A 16082-nucleotide genomic window follows, 5' to 3' on the forward strand; every position below is an offset into this window, starting at 1 on the left:
GAAATTTTACTTGACTCAGTAAATCCCTTTGTGACCCCAGAAAACCATATGGTGAGGCTAATCGAGGGCTAAACCCTGTCCTGCCACTTGGAGAGCAAGAGTGGGTGGTGTGGCCCACCGAGCAGGAATGCAGTGCATGGATGCATTTAAAATAACTTTAAACACAGCTAATTAGGACCAGCTTTTCAAACAAAAGTATCTGCAATGAATTAGAAAAAAAAAAAGAAGATACCAAACTAGCTACAGCAGTGCAATATCCAGTTGTAGACTACAAATTACGGTGATGTTTCAATTAGTTTCCTGCCAATTAGCCCAACCGAGCATAAGTGTAGGTGAGTAGCAAGGTTTTCCTCCAAAGCCTGAAAGCTGGGGAACTAACAGGTATTTCCCTGGGCATGTCTGTCCAAGCCTGCCCCGACAGCCGTCAAGTGCCCGATGCGTGCCGTGCAAGTGTTTCCTTACATACAGGGCTAAAAGTAAGTTTACATTCATATATTGCAGCTCCTACTGTCACACAAAAAATAGTCCTCCCAGACCAGCCCAACAATCAGACCAGCACCTACTCCGGTATCTTCTTTCCTACAACAGCTTACTGAGGGAAAAGATATTAAACATAGGCAATCAGCCTTCTGTTGGCGGCGTCTCTTGCTGCTGGCTACGTCTGCGCTTTGGGACTTCCTGAGCCAGGGTTGCAGCTTCGTGGTTAATAACCCTTGCAGGATTTTTTATTTTTTTTAAAATGTGGTTTTGTAATTGGGTTTGATCTCATTTATTCTTCTGACAGCTAGAATATCCCATGACTATGAATTTCAGTCTGATGTGTGAGATTTTTGTTTTAATTATGTTACCTCAGATAATTTTATCCAAAATTCCCTGCTTCTAGAAGGAAAGCATTGTAGAAGCAATGAATATTTCCTCCCTTATTCGTGTCATTTATTATGTTGTAGGCCACTATCACATCTGCCCTCAGTGATCTCTTTTCCAGGAGATGGAGGCCCAGTGCACAAAGTCTTTTTTCACAGGGAAACTATTTCTTTCCTTTCATCATTCCTGATTTTTTTGACTCCTGTTTTATCCTTTTAGAGTGATAAGGATCATATAATGATGTTTTCTCTTTGGTTTCCTGTCCCTACTTCCAAATCCTCTATTTGCTTCTTTTTTTTTTTTTTAAATTATTATGATCATTGAGTTGAATTATCCAAAATAACACTATGATGTTCCTGACTTATTCTGACTTATTCCTGACTGTTACTAGCTAATTTAAAATCTATTATTGAATACGCACCATTTGGGGTGTCTTTCACTGAGTGTCAGGGACTCTGTCAGCCACTACTCAGGTTTGGTTTTGCTTTTGCTACTCTGAATCAGTGAATTGCTGTTCGCCTCCCTACGGAAGACTAGCTTAATGAAGTTGGTTCAGTTTCTTCAAATCCTGAAAGTTGTTGGCACGAGTGGGTACTGGTTGCCTTTATTTAACTCAGTCACTTTTACCTCAGTTTAATTAAAGCAATGCAGACACATGGGGTAGCCAAATGGCCAAAGAAGTAACCACACCTTAGACCAAGCAGCTGGGCAAGGTATTACTTGATATGCGCAACCACTGTGTATTCAAAAATTGCCCAAGACATTCAGAAACTTTAGCAGGGCATGTTGGAAAGCAGTTTGAATTGGTTCATTACAAAGTGCGTTATTCAAGTTTCTGTCCAGCGAAGCTTACTTTTGTATATTTCCTCAATGAAATTTCTACAGCTGCCTGAGACTTAACCATGTTGAGATTTCAATTACTGTGAACAATAAAATAAGAGTTATTTGTCTCTCCTAGAGGTGAAATGAGCTGTCCTTCGCCTCCCAGCTGTCCGTGAGGATTCCTGTTGGTGACACTGATGTCTTTGCACTTTTTTTCTCGTAGCTGTTGGAGAGGGCTGGCTGGTTTTGTGCGGCAGGAGGCACAGCCAGGCGGGAAGTGCCGGCACCTGGGGAGGAGCGGGTGCCCCCCGCAGCTGGCCAGCACAGCTGGAGCCCCCGGCAATCGGGGCCGGCAGCCAATGTGAGAGAGGCGGCGGGAAACGAGGCCCTTTCCAGGGGCCGTGGGTGCCAGCTCTCTGAATTTCTACCTGAAGGTACTCAACAAATGTATCTTTTTGCTATGCTAGTGGTATTTGTCTGTTTATCACTGTTTTGTTTGCAAACAGTGAGGTTTGAGGTCTTCCTTCCTATTACTTCTGTAGTGTTTTTCTGCATTATTATTTCTTCTCTAAGTTTTGCTGGCTGAAATCAAATGGAGCATAAGTATGTCTGACACCTTGGAAGTCCATTGAGTTGTACCTTCTCGTTAGTTATGTTGCAAAACTGTAAGGAAACCTTATGAAAAGCTGACTGGAGTTAGGTTTCCCATACCTGCTGCTTAGATGTGTTCAGAAATTGTGTAAGAGAAAGCTTTCTTATGGTGTTCTGGCATTCTAGTTTCTGTTCTCAGCTGGTGAAAAGGAGGCTAGAGTACAAATGGAAAGAAAATCTTTGGCTTGAACCCTGCTCCACTTAAAACATCCATAAAGTTTTTGGCTATGATTTGTTTTCCCTGTAGGCATGGGTTTTGGTTGGGTTAGCTGGGCATGCAAGCTCCATTTTTACCTTTTATTAAAAAAAAGGAAAAAAGTCAATGATTACTGCATTTTTATTTAGCTAAGTTCATGGCATAGAAGCAAAGTCTTCAAAGAATGCCCAGGGTTGCTGCTGCCTCTGTGGTCTCCTCATCGGCCACAGAGCTGTATGCCTGGGCAGTGCTTTTAAACAGGGATGGCTGATGGTGTTCTGTTCTCTTGCAGAGCAGTGTTGGCTGTCTCTACTCACCTGGGCTGCAAGTCAGGGATGCTCTAACGCCTCATGAATGTGATTGATTGCCTCAACTTCAGTTTTGGCCCTTCGGGAAAAGACCCAATAAATTCTGACTGAGGTAGGTGTTTCTCAGCATGTTCAGTTACTAAAAATGTCTCCTGAAGTTTGTAAAAGAATTTTGAGAGGTATTTATCTATGTTGTTTGAGTGAGGTTTTGCAGTTTTGGTAGGTTGTATCAAGACCGGTTTTCTGGATTTTGTTATTGTCTGAAGTGTTTTTGGGATACGGATGGTGAGGAAGAGCAATTACATTACTTTCAGTAAAACAAAAGTGCTCGGTGAGTAGGTGTGGGCCCAATAGCTGGTGTTACCAAGAGAGGAGTTTGCAAATGATCTCTTTCTCTAAGTTCAGGAGGTGAATACTAGAGAAGAGCAAAGCTGAATGTTGTATTCTGTTTTTTCAGGGTCACAAACTATGTACTATGTGCTTCTCAGGAGTAAGGATTTTATATGTTCTTCCAGTTAGGAGGTTTCTTTAGTTCTTGATTTCTTAGTGGAAAGACTTGACTGTCAGCATTCAGCCCTCGGTGTTTCAGGTTCCTCTCTTGCCATTGTCTATTGTGTACATACTTCTTCAGAGGGATATGGAGAAAGGAGAAGCCTTTTTAACTTATTTGACTTGTGTTATATGGCAGTGAATGATCCATGTATGGGAGCCCTGAGCAAGACTACACAAGTGTAACATGCAGACTGTTTGTCCTTCCTAGTTGGGATTTAAGGTCTAGTTCATACGCCTGCTAATACACCGGGAGGATCTGAGATGGGGGTTTTGATGTGATGTGTGTAACTTTAAAAATAGTAGCCTTGGTGTACTGTTTAAATTGTTTTTTCATGAAGAATAATGAAAAAGCTTTTTATTTCAAAGTGTCAATGTTATATGAAATCCCTATTATTTTTCTTAAAGTGGGAATTATTTGGCCCTTCTGTTACGAGCAGGGTGTTGCATTGTCTCTTGACCTCATTCACATAGAGCAGGAAGGTGAAGCACTTGGCAATGAAAAATGAGGGAAAAGTAGTTTGATCATTTTTGTTGATGCCATATCGTTTGTGTTAATTTACTTTTGTTTTAAATATGAAAAAGTTATTTCTTTGAGGAATCACAGAAAATATAGTAATAGGGAGCTACGACTTTGCAGTTGGTCTACTCAGCGTTCTTTCTGGTCTCAGTGGAGTGCTAAATCTAAGGTGTCGGCGTTTGGGGAGCCCCCGGTTCTTCTGGCGGAAAGATGTATTTCAGTTCTGAGCTTGGCTTTGTGGCTCATGTTTGCTATGGGAACAGTGCTATTGGCAAGCTTTATATTGAAGAGCAGTATGTTTTGGTTTTCCAACAATAATTTACCAACTAGCTTTGAATATATGCTTTTCCTTTCCATGGGGCTCAGCTGGGAGGATGTCTTTCATCATTTGATGAAATAGTCACTTTTTTCAAGGCTTCAGAATTGCACGATTCCTTGGCCAACCTCTCTCCCCCCACAACGCACACCCATGCACACGCACATGCACACTTTCTTGCTCTCTCTCATGCAGACTGAATGAGAAGAGCACTCAAATTTTCCCAGAAATCAGGCTTGCTACGTGATATAAATGGTGTCACTGTGGTAAAGAACTCCGAGTCTCAAATATGCACCATGTTTGTAGGGGTGATCAGGCATAGAACTGTGTGCTGGTGTGTCTATTAAAAATTTTCTGTTTGTTTTAAATATTAGAGGCAGGATACCTGAAGTCCAAAGTTAATTTCATGGCATCCTTATTGTAACTTCCAATCACAACAGTACTGGCAGTCTCAATAGAAAAGTTGCTTGCCATTAAACTTTGATTGGGGGTGTGAGAAGAGCATTGCTAATAAGCCACAAGCATTTAGTAGGTTTAGTTCTTGCCAACTTCTAGTGTTCACAAAGAATGAGTTAGATCCAATCCCCTAAATTTGAAGTGATGTAGCTTAATGACTTTTAAAAATGATCAATGTTATTTTTCATTATAGCAACTTTCTGGCACCTCAGCTTTCCTACCCAACCATTAAGGATAGAAATGTACTTTGTGTGATTATAGGAGGTTTTTCCTTCAGAAGAATGCTAGACAACACCAGGCTGTTAAAAACTAAGAGCTGGCACTGTTAACCCAAGTTGTTCCACCAGCAGAGGAGACTTGGGTGAAGCGCTCTCACCCAAGATGCGACCAGGCTCATTGCAGCTTAGGGACTCGGCTGCAGTGGAGAAGCTCTTCTTCACGCAGTCTGGGTCACGGTTACGCTGGGGCAGGTTTGCACCACAAACACCAGGCTGCGGCTGGCCAGTCCATAACCAGGAACCCAACACAGCTGGTAATAAAACTTCAAAGGAAGGAACATTCAAGAAAACCATACCACTCTCTTGCTGTTTTTTTGCGGTACTTTAATACAGCATTAAAATGCTAGAATACTAGAGGAAAGCTGTATACTATCCAGCAAATAAGGCACATGTCGGAATGCCATTTTATGGACAATCCACAACAGAGGTTTTACAGTCTCTTTAGCAACACAGTCACCAGATGAGCAAGCTGTCATCTTGATTGCTGAAGCAGAACTGGTACCTCTGAGGCCTTTGTCCATAGGTTTTGTTTGTTTGTTTTAGCTGTACAAGTTTATTAACAGTTACAGAAAAAGAAATTATACAAATTGCCAACTGAATCTGACAAGGTCAGTGGGTACAGCTAAACAAATGTAATAATAGTTAGGTTAATTTTTTTAAAGCTGAAGAAATTCATAAGATACAGTGTTAGTTTTAGCACTAGTACACAATGCAGTGAGTGCTGTACTAAATAACCTTTTAAAGGAAACAAGAATCCAGTACAGGGTTGGGCAGACCTCCCATTTTAGCATGGTAAAATATCAAACTAAAAACCCAATCCTTCATAATATAATCAAACTACATGAAATGTAAAGTGTAAAAATGCTTCAAATACGTGCACATGCATATTCTATATTGCTATGAGTTCTAATTAAAATAAACATAAACCCCTACAATAATCTACTTCAATCCTTTTCTCTTACATCCTTTGATTGATATTATTGCTGTAGCCGATACTGCATAGCTGAGCTCACAGTCTGCAAAGAGTTGTGAAAGTCAAGTTGTCAAACAGTGTCCCAACCACCTCTCTTCCCCTCTGGTTATGGGAAAGGAAATAACCACCATTTGAAACCCAACGCTTGTGCTTCAGAGTTTCTGAAAGCTGAGTCTCTACGGTGCTTTCAGCATCTTCTGTGTCTCTCACAAGGCCATAAAGTGACAGTATACTGTTATTTGCTCCTCACTTGCTATATGTCTAGTGATAGCTTTTTCTAGCAATCCTTCCCCAAATACACATAAATAAACTGTATAAGCATTTTCATATAGGTCTAAGCACTTGAATAATATATTGGTTACTTAATACTGATATTTTCATCCAAGGATAACAAAAACAATATGGCTTAAAGAATTGCAAGGTTTTTTGTCAGAATTATGTACCAACTTTCATATAATATTTTATGTAGACAATATTTCCTTCTTAATGTAGTTCTGTTGCATACTTTATACAGACAAAAGCATTGTAAAAAAAAAAAAAAAGTAAATTACTTCCATAAATATTTTCTTGAGGATACATCCTTAGTTCTGCAAAATACTTAAGAAAACTCTTACTTCTGTTAGTATCCTAGTTGAGAGGAAGGCCCTTCTGAAAGCTTCCAAATTGTAAAAACTTTTCCCCAAAAAACAAACAATACTTTTTTAAAAAGGCCCTCAAATATATACAAAAAAAGTTACTGCCAAGAGTTTCCAGATAACAATTCAGTATTACAAGAAATATTTGTAACCATTCAAAAATTTTAACATCTAAAAAGGTTTCCAAAATACACACATAGTATTAAAAAAAAATTGAAAGAAACTCTATGTCAAGTATAACTCAAGATAAATACACATCTGCAAGTAAAACTGTAAAATACTTCATACAGGGGTAAACATTTATATCAATCATCTATAGCTAGTAACTGCACACGATTGTCCCTTTGAAAGTCATCCTAGAAACACAAACCATCATCCCTATATCTAAGATCTCAAATAGCCCTCTGAGCACTTCAGCAATATAGCAAACTGAACGGACAGCAGTGGTTTTGCAGATAGGAAAGAGATACGAGTTGAAGCCCAATCAAGAGTGGAGTGATATCTTAAAGAATGATTTCTGTATGGGGATAGTTCCATCGCATTTTAAAATATGTTGGCAAAGGCAAGTGGAAAATGTATGTCAATTCACTTAACTTGAAAAACACATGTTGACGATTTATTGCATACTGTTCAGTGGACGACTCCTAGGGTCCATACTAGGAAAAAAAATATCCTACGTGACTGCAGGACAAAGAACTAATCTACGAAGTCTGACATATCCAAAAGCTCTTGACTTTTAATGTTTTAAGTAGTTTTATTTTTGGAATAACTGCTAGAGTGTCGCAGGTATGCAACCCATGTATAATCTAAATTTCACGTTATACAAAAAGGTAAAATGTAGAGAATACTTCTCAGTATAAGGCTTCTCTCAGACATACATAACTTCACATTTTTAGTTTACAAACTAAGTCCCATATAATGGGGAACTTCAAAATACACCTATTTTCAGAAATAATATATACTCTTGTGTATTTATCTGAAATTAAAAAGCAACTTTGAGACAAAAAGGCCTCAAACTTTGCTTGTGTGGCATCATTTTACATCTGTGGTAGCAGCAGTAGAAACTGGCTAAAATGGGGCCATCTTTTAAACTACAGGGATTTTTCTTCATCATCATTAAATGAAGTATTTGTAACAACTTCATTGGAGCCGCATCAAGTTAAAGCAGCTAAAAACCTACACCACACATTTCAAATCACTGATACTGTTCTCCAGAGCAGTGCCGATGCCAAGGACAAATTCCGTGTGAAATGTTCTGACCGACTGAGGAAACAAATTGTGTTTAGGGTTTTGTGGGTTTTTTTTAAGAAATAAATGAAAGTTTAAAAATCTCCAAAGAGCAGGAAAAGGGGGGGGGGAGGGACGGGGGGGAGTATGTGCTGGATGGATTGGTAGGCAGGCAGGCAACAGCAAGCATCTGAGGTTAAAAATCCAGTTTGCCAAATAAATGCACAGAGCCAAATTTCTCTCAGGTACAGCCCTAAAGAATACTCAATTTAGGGAGGCCTGTATTGATCTAAAACTCTTTTTACTGATGCTTGCTTCACTTCTGGTAAGACTGTCTAAAAATGCCTTCAAGGATTACTAGCTGATGTTCTAAATGCAGAGCTGGTTAAAGAGAACATCAGAAAGCGTTCAGAAAAATCTAATATGTAAATCAGCTCATCTTCTTTCCAGTCGAATCTGAATGGTTAAGGTTTTTCCAATTTGGAAAGAGTTAGTTGGGTCTATAGGTGAATTACCTTTGGAGGGGGGGAATAGAAGAAATCTACATTTCGTAATCAATCTTTTTTTTTTTTTTTTTTTGAAATAAAAATTCAAAGATTTCCTTTCTATGCCATTAACTAAAAGCCAATGGTCATAAGCTATTGTACATTACTTACGCGGGTGTGTTTTTCCAGCAACCCACAACTGTATACAGACGAGTGGGGAGCAAATGCCCAGGGCTGAACGCTACAATCCTACGAGCAAACCTCACACAGGGAGGGACAGAGGAACGCTCCCCTCGTGCGAGCCTGGCGCTGCCGCCTTCCCCAGGCACCAGCTCATTAGGGAGACGAGGTTTCAGCCCTGTGCAGGGAGGACAGAAAACAAGGGGATGCCCCCACACGGCTGGGGGAAGCGGCAGTCCAGCCCTACGGCTGCAGGGGAGTGGAGGGTTGTGGCCACTCCTCGGGGACCCCCGGTCACTCTCCTTCCGCACCCCACTTTTGGCAGGGATGGCAAGGCAAGCAGGCTGCTTCCAGCCCTGGGGTGCCTAGGGCCTGATTGCATCTGCATCCCGCACCAGAATGGATTTGCAGCCTCTGAGTTGGGCAGTACAAACTACGGCAGTGTTGCTTCTTGCTTTTCCGCGTGTTTTGTTCTTGATCTGCTTTTTCCCAACGTGAGTGCAGGGGAAAATCTGTTCTCCTCCTCTTTATTTCAAATATGCTAAATATTACTTAAATACTTTATATGTCTGTTGCCTAGGAAAATATCAATGATATAAATACTGAACTCTCATAAGTATGCTTTTAAGAATTATTATTCTACACCTATAGACATTAAAGTGTTAAAGTCGATCACGTATATTTTTAGTACAACCTAAAAATCCATAAGCTAAAGGCATTGCCATGCAGTGTTGAACTGGATAAACAATTTTTAACAGGGCACTGTCATGAAAATAGCAACAATTGCATATAACAGTGTCCTTTAGTTGGCCTTTGTTCAGAACCTGGTGGTGTGCTGTATATTGATGTAGCTATATCAAGGGATGTGCTATTTTACTGATCTAGTGGTTATCGTAAGATGGAAATTATTTCAACACAGAAAAAAATGGTTGATAGCAACATCTTGGTTTCAGGGAGAAAATAAAATAACGTTTTCCCTTATCTTCATCTAAGGGAGTTTCTCTACGTGTCCTTTAGCTGGATGTGAAGCATCAAGGTGATTTTTGTGTTCATGTACTATTAAGTGCTCATGAGGAAAAAATAGATCTGGTTTAGTATGCAGCTCTCTCAAAATTACTCGTGCTTGAAACAAACTGTCAAGATTAACACTACAGGTCAAGCTTTGAAAATCCACCCCTAGATTTGCTTGTGTATTTTCTTATTCTCATTTGTATGGGCAGATTAGTATCTTTGTTTAGAAAATTTGCCTCTAAGGTAATTTCTGAGTCTGTGCAAAAGAATGTGTTTCCATTTGAAAATGCTAAAACTGCATATCTTCACTGAGGCAACTGAACTGTTGTTAGTGTTAACTTCCAATAATATTATTTTCAGCTATTTTAGTTGATGGAATTGCCAACTGGGCAAAACTAGTTTCGAAGTGATTAATTTAGTTAATACCATTTTAGCATTATGTAGCACTTTCACCCAGTGACATCAAAACACTTACAGATATTAAGTAAGCCTCACAACTCTCTTGTGAGGTAGGTGTACTAAAGTATTATTATCGCCATTTTGCAGTGGGGGAAACTGAGGTCCAGAAGGATCTTGTGACTTGCCCAAAATCAGGGAGCTAATGGAAGAGCTGTGGTCAGAAGCCAGGAGTCCCAATGTTTATCCATTGCTCCAACCAGTAGGCTGGGTCACTTGGGCTACCCATAAATAATGAAGTTTGCAAGATATGTACATGACTCTACCACCAGAATAAGCAGAAACAATTTTGCCCTTCTTATAGCAAAGCAGGGAAATGGCAAAAGTTTCACCCTAGAGCAAAGCTGTAAAGAGCTTCACATTTCCTATACGAACGCTCACTGTAAGTTTTCAATTTGCTTTACAAGAGCTTGAATGTACATACTGGTAACATCCTGCTATCACTTGGCATAAAAACCCCTCTGTCTTAGCATTATGGAATTAATCCTCAAAACAAATTTAATTCATATCAAGTTATTTAGGATTTAAAGTATTTCCACTAAGTATCATTCACACAAGTCAATCTCTTTAAAGGAAACTTCATAAAAATAGAAATTGTTGATTAAAAAAAACCCCAAACAAACATTATCCCTGTAATTTTTTTTTAGTGAATGCTGCAAGTGAATTGCTTGTTGTGTCCTTTTGCCAATGTACTCTTATGTAGACATACAAACAGGATACTGTCTCGAGGTACTTTCAGTCCATGATATTTCCCAATCCCTGATGAAATACTTCTTTGCAGCAGGATGCCCCTGCACAAAGTTCTACCTGAAATGGGACAACGAAATAGAACTCCTACATTTCTCCTCAGGTATGTAGGTGCTTCAGGAAGACATAAAGAGGGAAGGTTATACAGAGTGTTCTCCATGCCTCAAAACACCCCTATGGCTAACAAGTTTTATATTATAACAAGTTTGTACAGTAGAAAACAGGACATAAAAATGTTTCCAGAAAGTGGCTTTAAAACTATTATAAATAGTAAGTTTGGCTAATCTTTTAATTAAGGGTTTAGGGGACAGTGTTAAGTATTCTTATCCCCTCTTATTCACAGTAAATTTAGTGTGCTTGTGGCCTAATGAACAACCCATATACATACAGGGACCATTTCAGTGGGATTATATGACAAGAGAAGGATCTGTTAGTTGGACAAGCAAGCCAATTTTGTCTCCTCCAAAAACCTCTTGGAATCCTTCCTGATGCTCTGGGTCCCATTATGGCATTCCCTTTCTACCCAACCCACACCCTCAAACAATTATTCACTTTTTTTGCCACATCCTGCAAAAATGATTTTGCCTAAGCCCTGCCCAAGTGGTGGTAACAAATAGAAAAAGTCCAAGAAATCAGCAGCACAAAACTCTCAGACTTTCTAAAACTGGGAAAACAATAATTTTCCTTCTCTTATGCTGTGGCTTGTTTCATCTTCCTTTGTCTTGTCATATAATAGGAATAACGTTCATGTTGTGGGCGAGTGCTTGCAATTAGTGGCCCCACAGTTATTTAACCTCTGCAAAAGCCATACATGTAACATATATTCTTGTGAATATTATACCTTGCCTATTGAATAGTACTTCATTTCACCTGGCCATGATATAGGGTCTGTGTAAACAATCAGCAGAACCTGCAACTGCGGTTCTGTTGTGAACACTATCAGTAACGCTTTATATATGTGTGTGTACATATATATGTATGTATACAAATCATAGTCCTGTAAATACCTGTTGCATGTGTGCACATGCACAGGAGAAATGTTACATTCTATTAATGGTAAGGCATATTATTAGATAGGCAATATTGGCAATTATTTTAGCTTTTATCTTGATTTGTTGTGTTGCTGTTGATCGCATGCTGCCAGAGGATCTTTAAGGATGATGGGGACGGGAAGAGGCCACTTCGAAGGTTTATTGCACACGGCGGCAGTAGTAGCCCAAAACTTTGCACTTCTCACACAGATGCTGGGGATGTTCTTTGCTCTGATCCGAAACATCCAGGCCGTCCGGCTTTTCCAGGGGTCTCTGCAGTGAAGGGAAGGAAATCAGATTAGATCCAAGGTTTTGTCACTCTTACTCTTTATTATGCATGTGAAGCATACTTTTATGCTTAACTGAGCTTTCTCCTAGTAATTATAAAGGTACTGTGTTTCTTTCCTGAAGGGATGAAATATTTTTTCAGCTCTTCAGCTCTGCATTGGTTCAGTGGCCTCACAACTTAATGTCATTCTTCTTCATAAAGGTGGTGGTGGTGGTAACTTTGTTGTAGACAAATTACCAAAAGACCGAATTGGGTACTATATTTATTAAAGCAGTAACACAGAAGAGTTTATTCTTTTGGCTCCAGTAACTGAGATGTCCTAAAGGCATTAATACCTCAAGCATGGGAATCCCCATTACCCAGCAATGCCAGCAGGGGTTACCAATGTTAGGATTAGCTGCTACAACAAGAAAACTGTCTTAACCACGCACAGATATTACATAGCTAAATGAGGTTTTCCCAATACTCAGTCCCATATTTCTGAGGCTGAAATTTTTGAAGTAGAGCAGCTGCAAAGCTATTAATAAAAAAAAAAAACCCAAACCAAACAAAAAACCCCAACCTCACAACACAACCTTTTGCCCTGAACCTGAGTAATAAATTGACTATGTATTTTTAATAATATTTGTTAAATCACAGGGTTGGAGGTATATTCAGCTAAACAAGGGAATGAACCTGCTTTGTTTTTAGTAGATCTTTGTTCTTTCATTTCCCATGACGTGTAAAGGGTTTCACAATCATTCTGAAAATAAAATACCCACGTTAAATATTGCAGTAAAGTTAAATGTTTGGAAAGTCTAATAGGTAGAGAGGTGAGAGAGATGTGTGGTAGAACATCGTAAAGTGCACTATTTGTTTGAAAAAACAAACAAAATTTCCTAACCCATAATTTCTCTGGTTTTGTGAAATGTACCTGAAAGTATATTTCATTGCACAGTGCCTTCCCATGAAGACAGTGGTTGTTCTATGGGACTGTGGTAGACAGCATGTGGTGTGAAATCTGAAAACAAGCCATAAGCTTCTCACTGTTCTCACAGGGATACTAGACCTTTGCTTATCTCTTCAAAATATGATTCTTGGAGCAGGGGGTGGAAAAATATAAATTACAAAATTATGGCCATTTGTCTTTTCACACCTTTCCTAAATCCTAAAGACTTTCCTTTATCTGTAAAATCTTAAAGTACACCAGATCATCTAAGTTTTCATTTATAACTTCTTCAACCCAAAGCCACTCGCCTGAGACCCTGTGGATAAGAAGAACAGAGACATTCAAAGTGTTTTTTTGGCTATGTAACACTGCAAGACCAGCTCATAATCCAGAGAATAGAAGGGTTTCTCAGCTCTCTGAATAGCTAAAATGAGACAAAATATATTCTCTTATCCTGAACAAGGGAAGTCTGCAAATTCTTGCTTGGTTGTATTGGATTGTAAGTGCAACACTTATTATATTGCACAGCTAGTAAAAACAATATATGGGAGTAATTCAGTGGTGATTACCAATGGTTTGTTACTGATTCAGTGCTCTTGCCCATGATATTGCCTGAAGTTTCGTCTGTCCCGGGCCACATATTATATGTCTTTGAGTCTAACTTCATTTACAATTTAATTGCAAATTGGATTCCCTATATCAGGTAGGGGATACAGAAGGTAGATGGACACCTCACCTCCTCTAAATCCTTTAATCTCCCCCTGCAACCCCACTGAGCTTTGAATGACTTGTTGGAAGTCAGTATGTTAGGATTTGAGATCAGAACCAGCAATCCTGTTTCTAGGCTTGCAACCCAACCGCTAGTGCAGGCAGTGCTTCTGCTACAACACAGACAAATTGAGTAAGTTTATTAGGTCAGGAAAAACAGCCTTTCTGCCTTTTCTGCCACTTATTCCACCAAGATCTGCCCACAAATTTTCTTCAAGAATTTGCGTTACGTAAATGTAATCAAAGATGATGCTCAGGTTCAGGAGTTCCAGGAGTTAATTTATGCCCCACAACTGAGAATCTGAGAGTTTTGAAATGCTACACTTAAAACAGGCTATTCGACTCAGCTCTGATTGCTTCTACATGCTAGCTGTGCTCTGATTAAAGAGAAAAAATACAGCAGTTATCGTGTTTATTGATATAAGCCAGATTTTTTTTTAATACGCAAGGCCTTGGGAATCATTTTTCCTGGAAATAGTGCAAAGGACATTGGGAATGCCTTGAAGCGCCAAGAGTTTTTGGACGGTTTTCAGAAACAATAGTTCTCCGTGGTTTGCTTTCCCCCTGCGTTGATTGAGCTCAGCTTTTTGGCCTGCAAAGCATTTTGATTTCAGAAATGTTATTGTTACCAGTGTGTTACGACACAGAGGCTGGGGAGAGAGGGGTTACGAACGCAGGAAAGCAGGTTGCCAAGGGCCAGCTGGAAGGAGCAGAGCCGAGCAGAGCCTGGGCTACGTTTCTGGTGAGGCGGTGGAGGGCTGAGGCTTCGAAATTGGTAGTGTGCTTGTGTGGTTTGTGTCCTAAAACCATTTCAATCCAACTTTTGCATAAAATGAAGTCCCAGCTTATCTCCATTTGCTGTTTTCTCTTCATGTGTTTCTTGTAAGGCAAAAAAACCTCTTCAAACACCCCGAGAAGCAACTGTTCTTGTCCTGGTGCTATTTGTCTGTTACTAATTGTGGAGGACTTTAAAGCAATAACCTTACACCCTTGCAACCTTTCTTACACCATGCTAAAAGGGTAGGACGTTAGCCAAAGAGCTGTGTGTCCATCAAGGTTGGACTTCCTTGGCACCAGCTGACCTTGGACAATTCTCACCAGCTTTGGCGTGGTGGAAGCAGAGGGGAAGGAGAAGATACCGGTGCGAGAGGGATGCGGCTGCAGGGTTGAACTGCTGCACACTGTATTAATTTGGGGGATTGCCTGAATTATGCAGAAGATCTGAATAGCTGAGGAGGCTGCAAGAGTTCTGTGCTGCTGCTGAGAGGCCGGTAGCATGAAAACTCAGCTGTGCATTTGGAGAGGGTGTGGAGAAGGGGACAGGCTATTTGGCTGAACACATAATTCCTTTCCTTAGAAAGTGGTGAAATGGAGTTTGTAAAACAACAGAAAATCCTGCTATGTTTCTCTGGGAAAGGTATGCTTTTTTCCATTAAATGGAGAGTTTAAATAGAACACTTAAATTTTCATTGTCTTTTTTTAAATGCAAGCACCCAGGATTTGTCAGTCCATATTTTCAGTAAAAACTACAGGAATGGGTACTCTTACATTCTTAATTTTTGTGTGTCTTTCTTTAATTTTCTCCTGGTAGTTGCTGGGTGGAAATAATCTTGTGCAGCTCCACCAGGAAAGCGTTTGGTGGTAGTGACTAAAGCTGTTGCCTCAGGGGAATGAAGCTGAAATAAATTTAAATTTATATAGCAATTCCTACCCTGCAAATTAACTTTTGATTGTGAACTATTGCTGTCCCAGTTTACATGTACTGAATGAACACTGCATTCCCCACAAGTCAGTTAAAAACCCAAACCCCTCAAAACAAGAAGCTCACCCTTATGAAGTGTTAGGTGTCAGAGAAAACGTCACTAGGACATCCTTGAGGAAAACTGTTTCCACTAAGAAGCAGAATGGAATAATGCGGCTGCTTATGGTTGTATTTAGAAGATTGAAAATTTTTTGCTGTAGAATGGAACAACTTGATTGCACCACTGATGGATAAAGGATCGCATCGAAATTCAAATGTAAGAAAACACTTAAATAACTTTCTGGACTCATTACCTCAAGTCTTAATGGAGCAAATGAGATGATTAAATGACAGATTAGATATGTGAATAGAAACGGATTCTACAACTATAGCTGTCAGGATAATTGTTAGGTTAACAGTCTAAAGGAGCCATAGCTAGCTATGCCTCCTTCAAGACACGCATGCTATCATGAATTTGTAAATTTTCAGTCCAATAAAAAATTATGCACTGGGGAAAAAGGATGAAATGCAATGTGCATTCTTGAGCAGCAGACCCTCTTCTTTTCTGTCTGCCTGGGGGGGAACAGGGACATTAGCGAGGCCCTCCATTGTCGCTGTGGATCCGAGAGGCAGTGATAAGAAGGCTGCTGA

At 39.7% G+C, this 16082-nt stretch overlaps 1 protein-coding gene across 1 annotated transcript in view; it reads right to left on the reverse strand.

The window, feature by feature from the left end:
- Positions 1-8373: 8373 nt before the first annotated feature.
- ZCCHC24 (zinc finger CCHC-type containing 24) overlaps positions 8374-16082 on the reverse strand; it is a 116617-nt gene continuing 108908 nt past the window's right edge. Inside the window, exon 4 of the mRNA XM_050898813.1 lies at positions 8374-11978. Coding sequence (XP_050754770.1) covers positions 11865-11978 — 114 coding nt within the window. The 3' untranslated portion in view covers positions 8374-11864. The remainder of the gene's footprint in view (positions 11979-16082) is intronic.

The sequence above is a fragment of the Gymnogyps californianus genome, chromosome 6, assembly GCF_018139145.2.
Source record: "Gymnogyps californianus isolate 813 chromosome 6, ASM1813914v2, whole genome shotgun sequence".
NCBI lineage: Eukaryota > Metazoa > Chordata > Aves > Accipitriformes > Cathartidae > Gymnogyps > Gymnogyps californianus.